The 18,303-nt window shown below is 57.7% G+C and overlaps 1 protein-coding gene across 1 annotated transcript; it reads left to right on the top strand.

The window, feature by feature from the left end:
- Window positions 1-2,074: 2,074 nt before the first annotated feature.
- Window positions 2,075-18,185, top strand: SAMD14 (sterile alpha motif domain containing 14). The gene is made up of 10 exons (XM_041723871.1): window positions 2,075-2,570; window positions 5,790-5,844; window positions 11,977-12,143; window positions 12,637-12,925; window positions 13,623-13,710; window positions 13,809-13,883; window positions 13,990-14,149; window positions 15,261-15,380; window positions 15,464-15,619; window positions 16,470-18,185. The coding sequence occupies exons 2-10, from the start codon at window positions 5,802-5,804 to the stop codon at window positions 16,623-16,625; spliced, it is 1,254 nt and encodes a 417-aa protein (XP_041579805.1). The 5' UTR covers window positions 2,075-2,570; window positions 5,790-5,801; the 3' UTR covers window positions 16,626-18,185.
- Window positions 18,186-18,303: the final 118 nt, after the last annotated feature.

Consider the following 18,303-nt stretch of genomic DNA (forward strand, 5'->3'; position numbering starts at 1 on the left):
GCAGAATAGGGGCTGTGGCAACTTCTGCTGGTCTGACTGGGGCTGATTCTAGGGTGAGGTCCTGCTGCCTTTCCCCCATCTTCCTGTGTATTATGTGAGGGGCCTATACATAGTATGTTCCAAAATGTGGGCCAGGTGGTTCCCCATGCCTAAGCCTGAGTACATTGTATGGTGGGAGTTGTTATGTGTGGCATTGCTTTGAGTTTCTCAGGCCGAAGAGGTGACATGACCATGAGCCATGTCCACATTTGGGGCTATGTCAAGTGGCTATGGGGAGGTCTGTGTGAGGCTTGTTACCTCAGCCCTGCCCTGTCACCTGCCCCATTCTTGGGAGCTTGAGCAGGTTTGCCACAACCCCAACACTTGCCTTAGGGGAGAAAAATCAAATGAAGGGCGTTTTCTGAACTCTCAGAAGCTTAGGCATCACTAGAAACAGGGGTCCTCCCCGGTCCTGTAGCCTAGCAGACACCCTCCCACAGAACCTGCCCCCTGCACCCAGCACCCAGCACTGACAAAGGCCTATATAATCAACCCCCCTGGCCCCCACTCAGATCTCACCAGATGCCTGAAAACCATGTCTTCTCTAAAGACCCCAGACTCAGCCCTGTAGGACATCACCCAGAATCCCAACTGGGTTCCCAGATCCCCACAATCTAGTCAGCATTCCATGGCTGCCAGCAGATTCTAAAGACACACAGAGACCCCAAAACTCCCACAGATTTCCTAGAATACCTTCAGCCCTCAAAGCCTATTAATTTGGTCTTCATCCACAGTCCCAAGACCATCCTGGCTCAACATACCACCTTCCACAGCTCCTTGGAGACCTGCGACTACAGAGACTCCAGCCAGCCCTTAGGGAACTCTATCCCTAGGTGGCACACCTCTCCCCCCTCCCCCTCAGGTCTGGATCCTTCTCTCCAACCTCACCATTTGCTCTTGAATGAAACTTTCATTCTTCCACTTTCATTCTTCGAGGTCTCTGTTTTCCTCTCTTAAAATGGGGGTAATACAAACAACTAGGTTTATTGTGAGGTGACATTAACAATCAGGGGAATGTACAGTGCCTGGCTCCTATGCCATCACAGTATGGCCACTAGTTGTTGATTATTACACTATCTGCCCTGGCCTGCCACCACCTCAGGCTCACCGCTCCAAGTGTGATCTCATCCCAGACCCCCCTCCAGGACTCCAGCCTCGGGCCAAGGCCGCCTCCTCTCTCAGTGGCCAGCGATCCCCAAATCTGGTCAATTTCTTCCATTCTATATCCCGGACAGCCCTCCGGACAGCCCTGCGCTTGATCTGTGATCTTCATGCCTACTGCCTCCATCTCATCAGCCTCACCAGCGCTCTTCCAGCCTGGGGCTGCCCTCTCCAGTCCACTCTCCACAGAGGAGCCAAAGGGTTCAAAGCAAATATGAGCCCCTCACTCCTTTCCCCTATGGCTTCCAGGATAAACTGCAAGCACTTCTTCCACCCCTGCACCCTCGCAGCTTCCTCTTCCACTCTAGCCCGCCACCCCCTCCCAGCCCCACTAGCACTTCTACCCCAGCAGCCCTGGCCTGCTGGGGTAGCCAACACACCACCTCTACCGGGAAGCCCCCAGGATCACCTCCACCCCCACCCCCCGCGTCCCTAGGCTGCGCCGGCGTCCTCCGGTGCTCTGGGCACCTGGGCTATTTGGGGCCCCCACTGGTCTGTCTCCCTCCCGCGACACATCCCGGCGAGCCCCGACGGCTTGGCCCGGTGGTTCGGTTCCCCGCGGTGCCCTCAGGCCTTGGCGCACCCAGGGCTCGGTGGACGTCCGGAGACTGGATGAATCCGGAGCCCTCACGGACCTCGCAGCGGAGGCGGAGGCCCCGTGGGTGCAGAGGCGGGGCCGCTCCCCCCAGAGCCCCCCGCCCCCGGACTTCCGCGGCCCGAGTAGTAGCTTGCAACTCGGAATCCCCTCGCCGGGCCCGCGCGGGGCCGCCTCCTCCCTCCCGTCCTGCCGCCTCCGCCCCTCTCCCTCCCTCCCTCCCTCCCTCCCGCTCTTTGTCTCCCGGCGCCGGCCTCCCCGCCACGCGCCCCCCGCGCCGCCCCTTCCCGGGAGACCCCGCGGATCCCCGCGGACGCGACGCGACGCGTGTCTGCCCGCCCGGCTGGGGGCCTGCGTCCCGCGGGCCGGAGGGCGGCGGGGCGGGGAGGCAGTTCCCTCCTCCCGCCCTCTCCCTCCCTTCTCCCTCCTCCCCCGCTCACACGCACACACAAACACGCACACACACGCGCGCACACACGCGCACACGCGCGCGCGCACGGAGCATCCTCCCGTCAGGGCTCTGGTCCAGCCCCGCCCGCGCCTCCCGGTCCCCGCAAACCCTCTCCTCCTCTCCCGCTCCCCCCTCCCCTCCGGCTCCCGGACCCTCCGCGCCCGCGCCCGCCCCTCTCCCGGGATGGAGCGGCTCGAGCCCGCCCGCAGCCCCCCGCGGCCGGGGTGACGGCCCCCCGCCCCTCCCCGCCTGGCCCGCGCCCCGAGCACCATGGGCCCGAGGGGCTCCCGCGGCGCCCGACGCTGAAGATGACTGATGCTGGAGGTGAGGACCCCGACGTGGACCGGGAGCAGAGCCGGGGTCACCGGGACTCGCGGCGGGACCCTGAGTGGGGTCGGATAGGGCCTTTCTTCCCCATCCCCGGGGTGCTGGGCTGCCGGGGAGGGGGGCGGAGGTAGGATTTGTGCCCCTAATCCTCTCCCTCCCGGAGAAATTAATTAAAAAAAAAAAACTGGCGTGGGGGGAGGGGGAGAGGGCTTAACTCCTTCCTACCCGGCGCGGAGTTGGACGGCTGGAGCGGAGAGAAACTAGCCGCCGGCCGCGACCCGGAGCGCGGTAGGTGCCGTGGCCTCCGCGGCGCTGGGGGCGCCGGGGCCTAGGGGAGGGGCCGCCGCTTTCTCCAGCCCCCCACTGCCCCTTGCCCCCAGCCTCCCCTCCAGGCCTTTTCTCCCCGGTCCTTCTCGGTGGCACTTCTGTCTTGGTCTCTTTCTCCTCTTCCCGGGCTCCTTCCCTCTTGCCTGCCTCGCTGGGTCCCGCCCCTCTTTCCACAGCCCCCCTTGATCTCTCCTGACAGCCCTCCTAGGGGCCTCCTCGGGGCCAGGGCACCGGCCTCCACCACTGCTTCCCCCGCCCCACTCATCCCTTTCCTGCTCTTTCTTCCTTCTTTCTGCAGCTCTGTGGACAGTCTCCAGCAACCTGTCTGTCCCTGTCCCTACTTCCCACTCCCTCTGGGGCTTGTGCACCCTTTCTCTTTCTCCTTCTCTGGCTCCCCGGAAGCCTCCCTTACTCCCAGAGAAGAGTCAGAGGTCATAAGTGCTACTTCTCTGGGAACTGGAAGCTTTAGGAGGAAGGAGTGACCTGGTAGCTCCAGTTCCCAGAGGGACAGGTTCATTTCCATCTTGTGGCAGTTCCTGGGTAAATGTGTGCATATGAATGTGTGTGTGTGTGTGTGTGTGTGTGTGTGTAGAAGTCTGGGGGCGGGGGCGGGGTGGGGGTTTCCAAAGCTCAGTTGTGGTGAGGAGGCCTGGTGACCTCTTGGATGGCCTGTTTCCCAGAGTTCCCCATGGGACTTTGTCCCCACACACACACCAAGGAGTTAGTTGTTGAAGGAAGGGAAAGAAAGCCATTTGTGCTGAATCAGGTTGGATTAGGCACAGGTGTGAGCTGGAAGGCCCAGCCTGCCCCAGAGGACCCCTGAAAGAGGACTCTATCCCTATGGACGTCTTCACCCTGGACTGGGACTTTGAATAAAGAATGCACGAGATCTCCATTCTCAGCTAATCTAAGAGGAGACACCACTATTGACCTCAGAGAGCCTCCGTTCTGATGGGAGAGGCAGTTCTTATCTTCAGAGAGTCCCTAATCGGATGGGGAATACCCTCTCCTTTCCTCAGGGAGCTCCCATCTGATGCAGGAGAGATATGACCCATTTAGGGAATCAGTGAAGTATGAAAAACCCCTAATTCCCAGTGGTTGGGGAAGGGGGAATTTAGAAATTGTGTGGACAAATGGGAGGAGGAGGGTTTTTTTTTAGGGGGAGGCCAATCCTGGTCAGATGAGGCTGTGTGATTGAATGAGGGAATTTTGCTTATTCTAAGGGGCAGCCTCCCTTCCAAGATGGCCCTTCAGGCAGGAAAAGAGGCTCTAGAATTTCTTTGCTACTGGCACCTAGAGTTGAAGAATAGCAAGGGAGTTCTTGGAGGACCCATGTCCCCTGGCCCCTTCTCCTACCTCATTTCCTGCTTTCAGCCCCAAGCATCCAATGGAACTTGGGGTGGAGGTGGTTTAGAAGTTTCTCCCAGTCCCAGACAGTGTGGGCCAGCTCCCTTTCCTCTGTGTTTTTCCTTTCTCTCTGCAGGGTCCTCTCCTCATGTGCACCCTCCAAAACTGCAGATCATCCCCCAGGATAGGGCTGGAGGGCAGGAGACAGGCGGAGGTTGAATTCTGTCTCTTGTCTCCTGTATCTCAGTTTTCCCATCTGTAAAGTGGGGATGCTAAGAATCTCAAACCTGGACAGCTCACCACGAGATGGTGTGTATGTAATAACAGGAGAGGAATGTTGGAAAAGACACCAGCAAGCATGAGGCCTAGCCTTCCCATGCCTGTCAAACGCATTTCCATCCCAGTGCCCTGCCTCACTCATGGACACCTGAGTGTTAGCAGTAATTGGAGATCATGTCCCAGCCACACAGTGTGCCCGTGTCACTGAGCATCCCCTCCCCACCCCATCCTCTTGTTCAGTATTCCCCTTCCCCTCTAACACCCAGGCCTTGGATGAGGGATGCTGTCATCCTACATCTGCTAGGAAGCCTGTCCGAATTGTTTCAGCGGTGTACATCCTGCCTTCCCACCTGCCTCCCTTCTTGTTTCCCACCAAAAAAGCAAAACTAAACCAAACCCCTACCCAACCCACTTCCTTCCAGAACATACTTGAATCACAGAGATTTGGCTGTCCACTGTTCTGTTGTGAGTACTCCTCATACCCTTCTGCATCTGTGAGTCTGTCTGGAACTGTGAGAACTGCGAGTTTGTCAAGAACAGGGGCCCTGTTGATGGTGCCAGCTTCCTGAACAGCTCATGTTCAGGAAGGCAGGTGGTGAGCACACCAGTGCTGGGGGGTGGGGGACAGGCAGGACTGGGTGATGGATGGGTGGATGGATGGATGGAATGATGGATGGATTTGTGGATGGTTGGGCAAGTAGATGGATGGCTAAGTAGGTGGGTAGGTAGATGGATGGATGGAAGGACCTGGATTCTGCTCCTGACTTTGCCATTGACCTTAAGCCAGTCACATTCTCCCCTCTGTTTCTTTATTTGGAAAATGAGAGGATTGGATTTAATAATCTCCCAAGATTTCTCCCAGGTTTGATGTTGGACAATTTATGACGATCAAACGTTTTGAGGGAGTGCTGCTGATGGAAAGACCAAGACACTGAAGGGGGGGGTGGGGGGAGTTCAGTGAACCATGTGAAAGCTCACAGCAAATCAGCTTGGACCAAAACCAAAGGACTCAGCCTGTGTCTACACCCTGGAATTCCTTCTGCCCTTACTCTTCTACTTCTGCCTCCTGCCCCACCTCCCACCATCTGGGGGATGCTTCAGACAACTTCTTTTCCAAGGGGCTGGAGAAAGAGTTCTAGGGAAAGGTGAAGGGCCAGAAAGCCAGGAGCAGGCAGCCAGTGGCAGCTCCTTTGTCTCCACCAACCTGAACCTCTTACAGTCTTTCTCTTTCTCTCTCTCTCTCCCTCCCTCCCTTCTCCTCAGCTCTCTTGAGTCATGGCTTCTTCAAAGCTACGAGAACCTGCGGATGAGGTTTTTGGTAAGTTCTATTTGCCAAGACCACCAGCACTTGGGAGGGGGGATTCTCTCTGGGACTTTAGTGTGTGTGTGTGTGTGTGTGTGTGTGTATACTGTGGCCTGGCAGCCTGAGTCTTTGTCATAATACTCTCTGCCAATTACAACAACAATAAGGGTCTCCATTTATGAAGTGCTGTCTCATGCCAGGTACTAGGCTAACACCCCCATCTCGCAATATCACTTAATCCCCACAATAATGCCAACAGGCGTGCCCATTGTACCGACAAGGAGCCTAGAGCACAGGGTGCTAAAGTGGCTCGCTTTAAAGATTGCAGGGCAGGTTAGTGGCAGAGCTGGGACTAGAAGCCCGGACTGCCTAATCCCTGCTCTGTGTCATTGTGCTGCTATACACTTGGATCCCCAGCACAGGTGACACCCATTATCTCCACATCGCATGGTGGGGGACCTCGGCCCACAGGATGTGCGTGCAAATCAAATGCATAGAACATACAACCTCAGTACCTCCAGGCTGACCCCCTCTTTACATACTGGGGTGGGGTGCAGGCACACACCTGCTGGCACCATCATTTGCCCCCTGCAGTCTTTCTCTTGAGGGTTTGGGGAAAGATGACCTGAAAGGGCAGAGTTCCCAGCATGCACTGGGTGGGAAGGCTGTTTCCCAGCTGGGGAAAGGAGTCCCCTCTTCCTGGTGGAGGAGTCAGGGAGTAAGGGACCGGGAGGATCACAGGGAGCATGGAGGGAGAGGGGGAGACAGGTGGCCCCTGAAGCCTGCAGCATGTGCACGGCCCTTGGGACTCTCAGGTTGGTGTGCACAGCATTAGGGGGGCTCCCAGCTTCTCCTCCCCAGCCTTCTCCTCATCTCTATCTTCCCTCCCCTCCCCAGCTCACCCTCTTCTCCCCTGCGTGGGCACACGCCCTGGCAATGCCAGGAACTGCTGCCTCCTGGCTCCTGGAAACACTGCTTTCCTGGCCTCCCTGGGGCCCCTAGAATGGAGGGTTTGCCTCTGGGACTCCTCCAGCCTCCAGCTGCCTCTGGGCCTCAGACTCTTGGGTCTCACCCTCTGTACCCAGCCCTGGCCTGATGGAAGTGAGCTCCCCCTTTCCTAGGCTTCTGGGCCTCCACTATCCCCTCAACCCCATGTCTTCCTATTTTTCTTCTCCCGACCTGCTGAGGTAGCTGGCCTGCCTTGCCTGCTTCCTGATGTGAAAGGTGATTAAATATTCATTACTCCCCACTGCCCAGGGCTGGGGAGAGAAAGACTGAGAGACAGACCCACATGGAGATGGGGGGGGGGGAGGCAAGAGGCCAGGTAGAGCAGGGACCAGAGGTGAGGCAGGCCCCAACTTGCCTCAACACTTCAGCCCCCTAGGAGTTCCTTTGATCCCTCCAAGGTAAGCCACCCTGCAATCCTGATGTGGCCCTAGTCAGGGGCGAGGGGCCCTTGGGGGCCTGGGCACCAGGTGAGCACTGGAGATGGAGAGGATGTCCGGTGGCAGCTCCCTGCCCTGCCCAGAACAGCAAGATTCTGATGGCTGTAAGGCCTGGATGCTGTCCTTAAGTCCCTTTCCACCTCTGGTCAAACCCTTCCTCTCTGAGCCTCAGTTTACCCACCTGTAAAATGAGGGGTTGGACTCACAGGTCACTCTCATCTCTTCCTCAGAGGATGTATACAGGCTTGGTAGTTCCACACTGAGCTTTGGGAGGCAGACTGCCTGTGACCCTGGCCCCTCTCTCTAGCAGCCCAGATGCCCTCAGGCAAATTAAGGCTGCCCTGGGGATTCCTGGAATCTCTTCCTAGTGGGGTTGTGGGGAGTTTAAATGAGCTAGTAATTGTAAAGCACTTAGAATTGGTGCCTAGCCCAGTGAGAGCACAGTATTAGCAATTATTGTTCTGTGGCTCCACCCTCAATCCTTGCTGCTTGCAGATAATGCTGAGGTTCTGTATCATCAGGGAGCAGGGGTCGGAGGGCTCTGTCCCCCAGCTCAGCCCAGGGGCAGGGAAGGAGCCAGAGGAGTGGTGTCAAGGCTGGGGTCCCAGATAGCAGGCCTGTGACACGACCTTTTCCCTCGCCAAGCCCCCACCACTGCCCCTGGACAACGGTAGCAGGCCTGGAGGTCCACCCTCCCCTGGGGCCAGGCCTTGCTGGGCTCCACTGGCCCACCCACTCCTTCTCCTTCGAAAGCTCCTTTTCTTCCTACAACCTTGGCTGTTTTACTGTCACCCAGCCCACAGCCTTACTACCTACTCTAAAATAGAGCCCCCAGCCCCTGGCTGTCTCTTTCATCCCCTCCACAAATACCACTGAGCCCCTCCTGGGTGACAGGTTCTGCGCTAGGCCCCAGGGAGGCAGCACTAAACAAGCCAAAGTCACAACCCCCAGAGAGTCTGAGTTCCCATACAGGGGCCAGCGGGGGACTGACACCAGAGCACCCATGACGAGGAGGAACAAGTCACGGGGAGGAGGGCTCCGCAGATGATGTAAGTGCCCAGTGTGGCGGAGGGCAAGCACCAGCATCTCCCCTGGACCTCGAGGCCATCTCTGCCTCGCTGTGCGCTGGCCCTTGAAGTGGGACCTGGGTTCAGTTCGTCAAACACCCACTGAGCCCCTGCTCTCTGCCAGGCCCGGCACCAGGCTCTCACGGGACACAGTGGATGACGGAGCCTTGCCCTCCACAGTGCGCAGTGTGGCACAGGACTGTCATTTCTGACCAGAGCCTTGAGCCAGGCCTCGAGAGGTGTGGCTGTCCCTCGGGGCAGGTGGAACAAGGGATTTGAGTGGCAGCCAGATGAAGAAGGGGTGGGGGGCGATGGAGCAGAGAGAGGTGCCAGAGTGCAGGGTCAGAGGCAGGAAGGGAAGGTGGAGACAGATCGAGGTGTGGTCAGCAAGTTGGCACCGTTCTCTCCACCGCCACTAGCAGCTCGTGCTTGCTGAGCACTTAGCCATGGGCATTCTGGTGCAGCACTTTATATGGCTATCTCAGTTAATGCACACACAACCCTCCAACGACCCCATTTTACTGATAAGGAAGCCAATCCCTAAATGTCAGTAACTTACCCAGAGTCACCCAGCCAGCAAATGGCAGAACTGGATTCAGCCCTGGGCCAGCCGGCTCCTAACCAGGGTCCATATAAGAGCTTGCAATGCAGAGGAGGGAAGTGGGGAACACAGAAAGGGTGAGTGGCGCCAGCCAGCCTTGACTGGAGGGCTGAGGGGCATGGACTTTATGTTAATGGCTTTGGGACCCACTCCCCCTGCTCTGACCTACACCCCCACCTCAGCCTTGCCCTGGGTTTCAAAAGCAAGCAATTACGGGACACAGTTAGAAATGTGTTCTAGAAAGTTTCTTCTAGCAGGTAGGACATGGGGAGGGAGGCAGACCAGAGGCTCAAAGCAGGAATTGGGCGAAGGGCTGTGAAGACCTGAGTAAGGCAGTTCAGCCCTGAGGGAGGGAAGAAGCCAGACTCCAGGGGTGTGATAAAGGCAAATCTGCAGAACTGTGTGGGATCTGTTTGTTTGTTTGCTTTTTCCATTAAAATAGTATTTACTAAGCACCTACTATATGCCAGACCCCATTCTGGGTTAGAGCAGTGAACATAATAGAGGAACATTTGCCCTCATGGAGCTGACATTCTAATGAGTGGAGAGACAGTAAACTAAGTAAAATATACAGCATGTGAAAGAATGACTCATGACATAAGGAAGTAACATGTTGGGGTTCTGGGGGAAGTTATACATTGAGTGGTCAGTAGAGCCCTCAGTGATAGAAAGCATTTAAGCAAAGACCTGAAAGCCATGAAGGAGAGAACCCTGCAGAAATCTATGGCAAGAGCCTTGCAGGGAGAGGAAGTGCAAAGGCCCTGAGTGAGGTACAGTGAGGCTTGGGTGAGGAAGAGCCAGCAAGCCAGGACGGCCAGAGTGGAGGGAGCAGGAGGGTGAGAAGTAGAAGTTCAGAGAGGTAAGGGGAGCCCAGACTGAGTCTGGAAGGCTACTGGGAGAACTTGGCACTTACTCTGTGTGAGCTGGAAGTCCCCAGAGGGTTCTGAGCAGAGTAGTGACAAGGGCTGACATGTTTTATCAGGATCACTCTGGCTGCTGCTGTGTTGAAAATAGACTATAAGTGGGAAAGGGAGGAAAGGGGAAGACCAGCTGGGAGGCTTTTGTAATAATTGAGGCAGGAGGTGATAGTGACCTAGACCAGGGAGGCTATGCATCCCACGCTTCTCTCCACTCCTCTCCCTCCCTCCCTCCTCCGCTCTCTCTCCTCTTCCTCTCCATGTGTATGCACGTATGTGCATGTGTGCACACACAGACACATAGAGATAACAATTTTCCTGTGGGAAACGAGAAGCATGTGGAGGAGCATCATGTATTCCATCATGCATTCTTGTACTGTCACCCGACCTCAACGATCATTAGCTCGTGGCCAGCCTTCCATCTCTATCCACTCCTATCCCCCCGGATTATTTTGAACCTAATCCAAAACATCATTTCACCATAAATATTTCAGTATGTCCAGATGTATTTCAAAAGGAGAGCTAACAGGAATTGTGGCTAGATCAGTTGGTAGGGTGGGAGGGAAAGAGAGCCAAGGGCGACTCCAGGGCTTGGCCTGAGCAGCTGGAGAGCTGGAGCTGCCAGTCACAGCTTGACATGATGCTGACATGATGCTGAAGCTAGCTGCGGGACATCCAGGAGGCAGCTGGACACGTGAACTGCCGGCTGGGGCTGAGGGCAGAGGGTAGCTTAGGGCTGCCTGAATTGGGTAGCTGGGTGGATGATGGGGCCTTTCACGGAACCGAGGAGCAAAGGGGAAGCCAGGCTGACGCTAAGGTGGTGGATTCACTTTGATGGATTATTTGAGGAGCCTGGGAGCCTTTGACATGACAAGTTCCCTGGCAGGTGCTGAAGTGCCTGGGCTTGGGATTCAGGGAGGGGTCAGGGCTGAGCTGGTAGGTGGTAGTGAAGCCAGGCCAGCACCTGGGGTGGCTTAGGGGGTATCTGCTGACAAGGGAATGAGGAGCAGGCAAGGGAGGGCAGGCATGGGTGATGGGATGGGGGAGCCCCAAGATCATGGGGCAGGGGAGTGGGGAAGAAAGGTCTTAACCTATTCTGAGGTCTGGGAAAAACCTCTTCTGCTTAGAGACCCCAAGCTTGGGGATGCTGCAGAGTGAAGGCTTCATTCCTGGCTGGAGCAAAAAAGAAAAGAAACTGGGAGCAGTTGGGTTTATGCATGATCCATTGGGTTTGCCTTCTCTTCATGTCTTCATCCGGGACCCAGCCCCACACCACTGACCCCAGGATGGGAGACGGGCCTCCTGGGGAACGCATCTTCCTTGATACCGCTGCTATGTTCCAGCTCAGCAGTATCTGTATCTGAGAGCAGCCCTGAGCATGGCCCAGCAAGCCAGAGTCCAGCTTAGCCAGTCTCTGGAGCCAGACTAGTCAGGCTCAGCTCCCGGACCCTGGCTAGTTGGGGGCTTCAATCAAGAGACTGAACCTCTTGGAGCCTTAGTTGGCTCAGCTGTAAAAAGAGTAAAATGTGCATACCAGCTGTCCTAGCTCACTGGGTTGTTTTGAGTGGATGAGGTGTTGTATGAACATTCTGGCACATAGTAGGTGCTTCTTAAATGGTAGCTCTTATTACTATGATCCGTCTGGTCCTCCCTAGCCTCCCTAGCCCTCCTGTCCACAGACCTACCCTCTTAGCCCCCTGGAGGCCTCCCTCCCAACAATCCCCCCCCACAATACTGCCCTCCCCCCACGCTTTCCTACTTAGCAGCATTGCATATACCAGCTCCCCAACGCACCCCCCTTCTCTTGTAAACTCCCACTTAGAACTTAGACAGCTTTGGTGCTTCCTCCCCGACACATCCAAACGGGACCATCCTGTCCTGTCCTCCTCTGCGCCTGTGAGAGGTCCCACCATGCTGCCATGTTTCTGTGCTGACATGTCTGGCTTTCTGGGGGACTGTGAGCGACCTCGTTCTCCATGTCACTTGTACCCCTGGCCCCCAGCACTCAGAAACATCTGTCGAATGTCTGGGGTGTGAGTGCTGGTGGCTGCCTGAGCTCGGTCTCTGCACTTGCTGTACTCACGGTCTGATCTCTGCCCCCTTCACCTGGTTCCCAGACCTGGACTTGGCTGTGCCAGAGACCGTCAGACTGGACAGCAGTTTACACAAGGCCCGAGCCCAACTCCTGGCCAAGGGCCGGAGACACCGGCCCTCCCGCTCCAGGCTTCGGGACAGTGCCAGCTCTGCAGAGGACGGCGAAGGCTCCGATGGGCCCGGAGGCAAGGTGGGGGCAACCGACGCAATCACACCTACCCTACTCACCCTCTTGCCCCCAGACAATCCCTCCAAACCCTTTTCCAGGGAAACCACACTCCCAGGCTTCTGACATAGTAATGCCAACAAGGACCACCTGCATTCACTTCTGGCTCGTGTCAAACTTTTAAGGAAGGTATTATCATTCCCATCTTACATGTGGGGAAACTGAGGATGCGAGAGGTTCAGTAACAAGTCCACACAGTTAGGAAATGAGGGAAGTGGGATTGAAGCCCAGCCTCCGTGACTGAAGGCCCTCCGCCCCGTCTCCCGCCTCTCACTGCCCAGCCACCCTTGGGCCCCGGGCAGGAGGAGAACCCTCCCTTCCAGGTCCCCGAAGGACCCGAGCCCTGGTGGCTCCTCGCGCCGGAGGCTCCCTCGCAGTTTGCGGGGTGAAACCAGCTCCCAGCCCCTCGGGGAAGCGGGAAGGAGGGTTGGCAGTGAGCGGCCGCCCCCTCCGCCAGGTGACCGACGGCTGCGGGAGCCCCCTGCACCGGCTGCGCTCGCCTCTGCACTCGGGCCCCGGGTCTCCGGCCGGGGGCTCCTTCTGCCTGGAGCCTCCGGGCTTGCGGCGCAGCCTGGACGAGGACGAGCCCCCGCCGTCGCCGCTCACACGCTACCGGCCCCTGCACAACGCCGCCTCGCACGAGGGCCTGGCCGCCGCCTCCTGCTCGCCCCCGCGCTCCGCGCCCTCCTCCGACAGCTCGCCCAGCTTCGTGCGCCGCCACCCGCGAGCGGAGCCGCACAGCGAAGGTGAGCGGCGGGCGGCGCGGCGCCCCCTGCTGGCGAGCGCCGGGACTGCAGCGACCCCTGCAGGACCCAGTGGGGCGGGGCGCGAGGGGCGACGGGCGGGGAGGGGGACCCACAGCGGGATGAAAGGACCTAGTTGGGAGCATCCTGTAAGGCTTCTCTGAGGAAGTGACGTGTGAGCCAAGATCGGAAGCCAAGATCGGAAGGCTGGTTAAAATGGTCAGGATAAGATGAACAGTGAATTGTAGCGGTCCCTACTTTTTCATGGTTTGTGTAAGGCTTTCATAACTATCCGTGAAATAGGCAGGTGTTGGGACGCCTGGGTGGCTCAGTGGTGGAGTGCCTGCCTTTGGCTCAGGTCGTGACCCCGGGGTCCTGGGGTTGAGTGCTACAATGGGCTCCCCACGGGGAGCCTGCTTCTCCCTCTGCCTATGTCTCTGCCTCTCTCTGTGTGTCTCTCGTGAATAAATAAATAAAATCTTAAAAAAAAAGAAAAGAATAGAAAAAGGAGGTGTTACTGTAGGTCAGGTGTTATCCCTATATGTGAGACAAAGGAAAGCTCAGAGAGGTAGAGTGATTGGTCCAACAGCCAGTTAAGGGCACCAGAGCCAACTTGCATGATTCTAAGTCAGAAGTTTCTACCACCTAACACGGCAGCTGAAAGAGGCAGGGCCATTTCCTTCCCTCTCTTCTCCAAAAGATGACAGCCGGGATGCCAGCCCACCGGAGCCTGCCAGCCCCACCATCGGCCTGGATAAGAAGACTCGCCGAAAGTTCCTGGACCTGGGGTGAGTAGAGGAGGTGCAGAAGCAAAGGCTCGGAGCTTTGGGGTGCAGGGTAGCCCAGTGAGCAGCACTGCCCCACTCCCCCCTGCCCTCCCTTACAGGGTCACCTTACGCCGAGCATCCACTAGCAAGAGCCGGAAGGACAAGGGCAGCAACCGTTTATCCATGGGCAGCAGGTGAGTGGTCCCCACCACGCCTCACCCACAGCTTCTGCACATAGTTCCCTGTGAGCCCGGGCCTCCCCCTCGGTGCCCACACCCATGCAGGGTGCTCTCTCTACAGGGAGTCAGTGGAGGGGTCCGGCAGGTCAGGGGGCTCCCCGTTCCTGCCCTTTTCCTGGTTCACAGACAGCGGCAAGGGCTCGGCATCCTCTGGCAGCACCACCTCCCCCACGTGCTCCCCAAAACACGAGGGCTTCAGCCCTAAGAAGTCAGCTTCTCAGGTGAGTCCATGGCCTTCCTGCCCCTGTACTGGCCCCAGACTCAGGTGATGTGAGGGCACACTTCCCCCTGGCTCGGGCTGGGATCCAGGCCTCTATCCATGGAGTCATTCAGTGATTCGTTAGTTCATCCATTCTCTGAGCTCATTCATTCACTGCTCACTCACTCGTACTCTGAGTAGCTCCATGGACTCCTTCATTCCATTCAACTCACGTCACTGATCATGAGGTGTTACCCACCCAGCCCAAGGCCACCTCCATTCCTGCTGGCTCTTCTGCCTGGCTCCCGATGTCCTGTCATAGGAGTGGGGCTACCTTGTGGTGGGGTGGGGCTTGGAGGAAATTGGGATGAAGGGGACCCATACTAGGGTGCTCAGCTAGTGCTCAGGAAGCTTGCAGCCCTGTGGGAGAAGTGAGACGGGGATCAGAGGCAGTCCTGAGGGTCTGCTCCTGCTCCTGCTGCACTCTACCGTGGACAAGGCTCCTACTGCGTGCTTCTGCTTTACACACAAAGCGCAGGCGCACGTACCCCAGTTGTAGAGATGAATGAATGAAGGCCGGAGAGAATGAACTTGCTGTGTGGGTTAGTTGCCAGGCTCCATGCCTGTTCTGTGGTTGTTCCTTATGTGCTGCTGGGGCTGAGGAGATCAGAAAGCTGGGAATTCAGGGGAGAAAGAATTCTTGACTTGAGACTTCCTTATTTCCTCTCTTCCTCTCTCTTGCTTCCCTTGTGCTGGACCCTGGGATAATATGGTGGATAGGCTAGGGCTCATAGAGCTTCTGATCTCTACCCAGGCACTTATAAGCCAGGGTGCTACAGGCTATAATGGGGAGACACAAAGGGGGGACCCCTGACCTAGCATGGGGGAATCCTGGCCAGTTGCCTGCAGGAAGTGACACCTAGTCCATCCCTGCCAACTCCCTGCCTCTGTTCTAGCCCCATGTCCTCCTAGGAGCCTTACATCCTGATACCTCCCATGAGTCACTGAGCAACTGCTGGTACCCAGTCCCCAACTTCAGCCCCATTCAAAGGGGAGTGGTGGGTTGGGTGGGGGGGACTCCCTTGGGCTTAGAGGGTGAGCTCTCTTCAGCGGCACGCACCCCTCCTTTCTAGGAATCCACCCTGAGCGATGACTCCACACCCCCTAGCAGCAGCCCCAAGATCCCAAGTGGTCCCCGGCAGGAGACCAAGTGTTCCTACCCCTACCACACGCTGTCCCAGTCTTCAGATGAGGTAAGTAAGCCCTACCTCTGGGTGTTGGGTGTGCAGGCTGCAGGCCATGTCCTCCCCCTCACTGTCCTTGGTCTGTACCCCAGTTCCTGGATGAACCTCTCCCCACTGTCCACCACTGGACCAGCCAGCAGGTGGTCCAGTGGCTGCACAGCCTCAACCTGGAGCAGTATGCCGCAGAGTTTGCTGCGCGGCAGGTGGACGGGCCCCAGCTCCTGCAGCTGGATGGGAGCAAACTGAAGGTGGGTCAGAGGGGGAGAGCCGTGAGCCAGCCTGAGCCTGAACCACCTTCCAGGACTGTGGTCCCCCCACCCTGATCTCTTCACTTCCTTTAAGGCCGCTGCCCTGACCTCTGACCTCTGGGCAAGGTCCTTGGCCTAACTTTTCTACTCTAGCATGGGTCCCCATCTGACTTGAAAGTTGAGCCTGGTTCTTCAGTTTGACCTTCAAGCCCCAGCCCGGGTTAACATTGACCTCTAGGATGGTTCTATCACCTGACTCTTAATTCTGAGTCTCCTGCTGTTACAAGAAACCAGGTCCCTCCCTGATCACCTTGCCTGATTCTCAGGTTTAGAGGCTGCTGGTAGTCAGGGGAGACCAGGAGTAGGGGCCCTGGATCTCTGTGCTGGGAGGCTCCTGGCCTGATCCCCACCCTCCACTACATTGCTTAGGCAAGAGGTGGTGAGGAGAGTCCCCCAGGAAGTCTCTGGAGCGGGGAGGGGCCTCAGCCACTGACTAGCAGTGTGACCTTGGGCAAGTCACTGTCTATCTGTGGGACCTCAGGGGATGGGCAGGATGGTGCCAAGGCTGAAATCTTGAGTGAAGAACAGGGGCTGAGGATAACCAGGGTGGGGCCAGGGGGCATAAGGTCTGGTACCCTTCGTCAGCATCTTTCCCAAATGCTCCCATTCAGAATTCTTGCCCTGACGGTTCTGATCCACGGGCCAATCTGGGAGGTGGAGGCCACATTTCCGGGAGGACTTGGCAGAGCGCCAGGCAGCATCCACCTGGGCACAGAGAACCCAGGGCTTGGGTTGGCCAGGGCCTGAGTGATTCTGGGGCTCTTGCCCTCACCCTGGAATTCCTCCCCAGAGCCTGGGGCTCAGCAACTCGCATGACCGGGCGCTAGTGAAGCGGAAGGTGAAGGAGCTGGCGGCCGCCGCTGAGAAGGAGCGCAAGGCCCAGGAGAAGGCTGCACGGCAGCGTGAGAAGCTCCGGCGCAGGGAGCAGGAGGCCAAGAAGAGCTAGGGGAGGGCGGGGGGCAGGCACTGGCACCCAGGCGCTGGTGGCCGCCGGGCTCGGTGGGCAAAGGCCTCAGCGGGGAGGCAGGGCCTGGGCACCAAGCTTGGGCTAGCCGGGCCCCACTCAGGGGGGACATGCCCTCTCTCACCCTGTCGCTCTGTCTGGGCCCAGATCCCCCAGAAAGGGAGACCCCAGGAGAGGCCCAGTAATAAATCCAGTTTTAAGGACTTGTTTGGCACAGAGTTCCTAGGGGAACTGGCAGGTGATGGGCAGAGGATGGAGAGGCCAGGGCTGAAGCAAGTCCGGGAACCCTGAGGCACCTGGGTCAGTCTGACCCTCTACCCTCAGGCCACCGCGGCACTGGCCGGCAAGGAGTAGGACACCTGCCTGCCTGCCTTCCAGAGGTCCTGAGATGGGGCAGGGTCCCAGGGCCTAGAGAGATAGGAAGCCTCTCAGCAAGGGTGGGTGGATGGAGTGGATTCTCTCTGGCTCTCCAAGGTGGCTGCGTGCTGAGAGAGCACTCTTGTGCTCCCAAGGGAGGCTGGCAGGCACCACAGCAACTTGCACTCAGGGTAGACTCTGGCCTGCACTCAGCAGGAGAGCAGAGAGGGCGGCATGGTCATCCCATGAAATCTTTGCCAGGACTTGAGGAGCAGGAAGGGTGGATTAAAACCACCTCCTTCCCTTTCCCTGTCCTGTGGGTCCCAATGGTGAGATGACATCCATACAGGTCCGCCCCTCCTGGGATCCGCCCAAGGCCTGGTCTTTGACCTGCATTCTAACACAGGACCCACTTCTGTTCACCCTCAGAGGACAGTTGAGAGCCCTCTCTGGGGACAGAGCAAACTCGGTAGCTGGGGGTGACAGAGGACACCCCTGCCAATACCTAGGTGGCAATGAATGGGTGAATTCTCACCCCCTGCCTGGTAGAGGGGCAAAATCTGGGAATTCCCCTGGAATTTCCTGGAAGGAAATTCCCCCATCGGCTCTGGTCCCTGTTGGGGCCTCAGTGGGTTCCAGAACTGACAGACAGTGCAGGTGTGGTTCCCTGGGCCACAAGGAAGGGTGAGGGCCCCTGGGTGGGGACACATCTATCCCAGGAGCCCAGGGATGACATCTATCCTTATGAGGAGGGAGTGTTCAGGTGCAGACTGGCCAGCCAGCTGGCCTAGCTTCTGGAGGATGGGCCAGTTATCAGTGTGGCTGGGGGCCCTCTACTTAGAAGTCCCCCTCCCCCTCCACCTGTCTGGAGTGGTGGACAGGACCCAATGCATGCCAACCTCCCTCATTCCCGCTCAGGGGCTGTGGCTTCAAGGCCATCCCTGCTGTGATCAGGGCCCTGTCCCTGGGACTTGGTCCTTTACTCCCCTCTGCTGTGTGGGGAGAAGAGAGCTTCAGAGGAAACTGAGATAATGGGGCACCAGCACCATCTGGGCCTGCTGGAGGAGCTGGTGAGGAGGCTAGAAGGCACCCGGGCCTTTGAAACTATCAGGAGCTATATGGGTGCCCACCTGCATGTGAAGGGGGGGCAGTACTCAACTTATTTCAATAAACACTTATGATGTGCCAGTGACCTCTGTCTGCCCCAGCCGGGGGTGGGGGTGGGGTGGGGAGGCTGTGCTGTGCCCTAAGTACAGAGAGGTGACATGTCTGTCACCAGGGGCTGTACTGTCAGGTGTTCTGA

Source organism: Vulpes lagopus, chromosome 12 (genome assembly GCF_018345385.1).
Source record: "Vulpes lagopus strain Blue_001 chromosome 12, ASM1834538v1, whole genome shotgun sequence".
In the NCBI taxonomy this organism is placed as follows: domain Eukaryota; kingdom Metazoa; phylum Chordata; class Mammalia; order Carnivora; family Canidae; genus Vulpes; species Vulpes lagopus.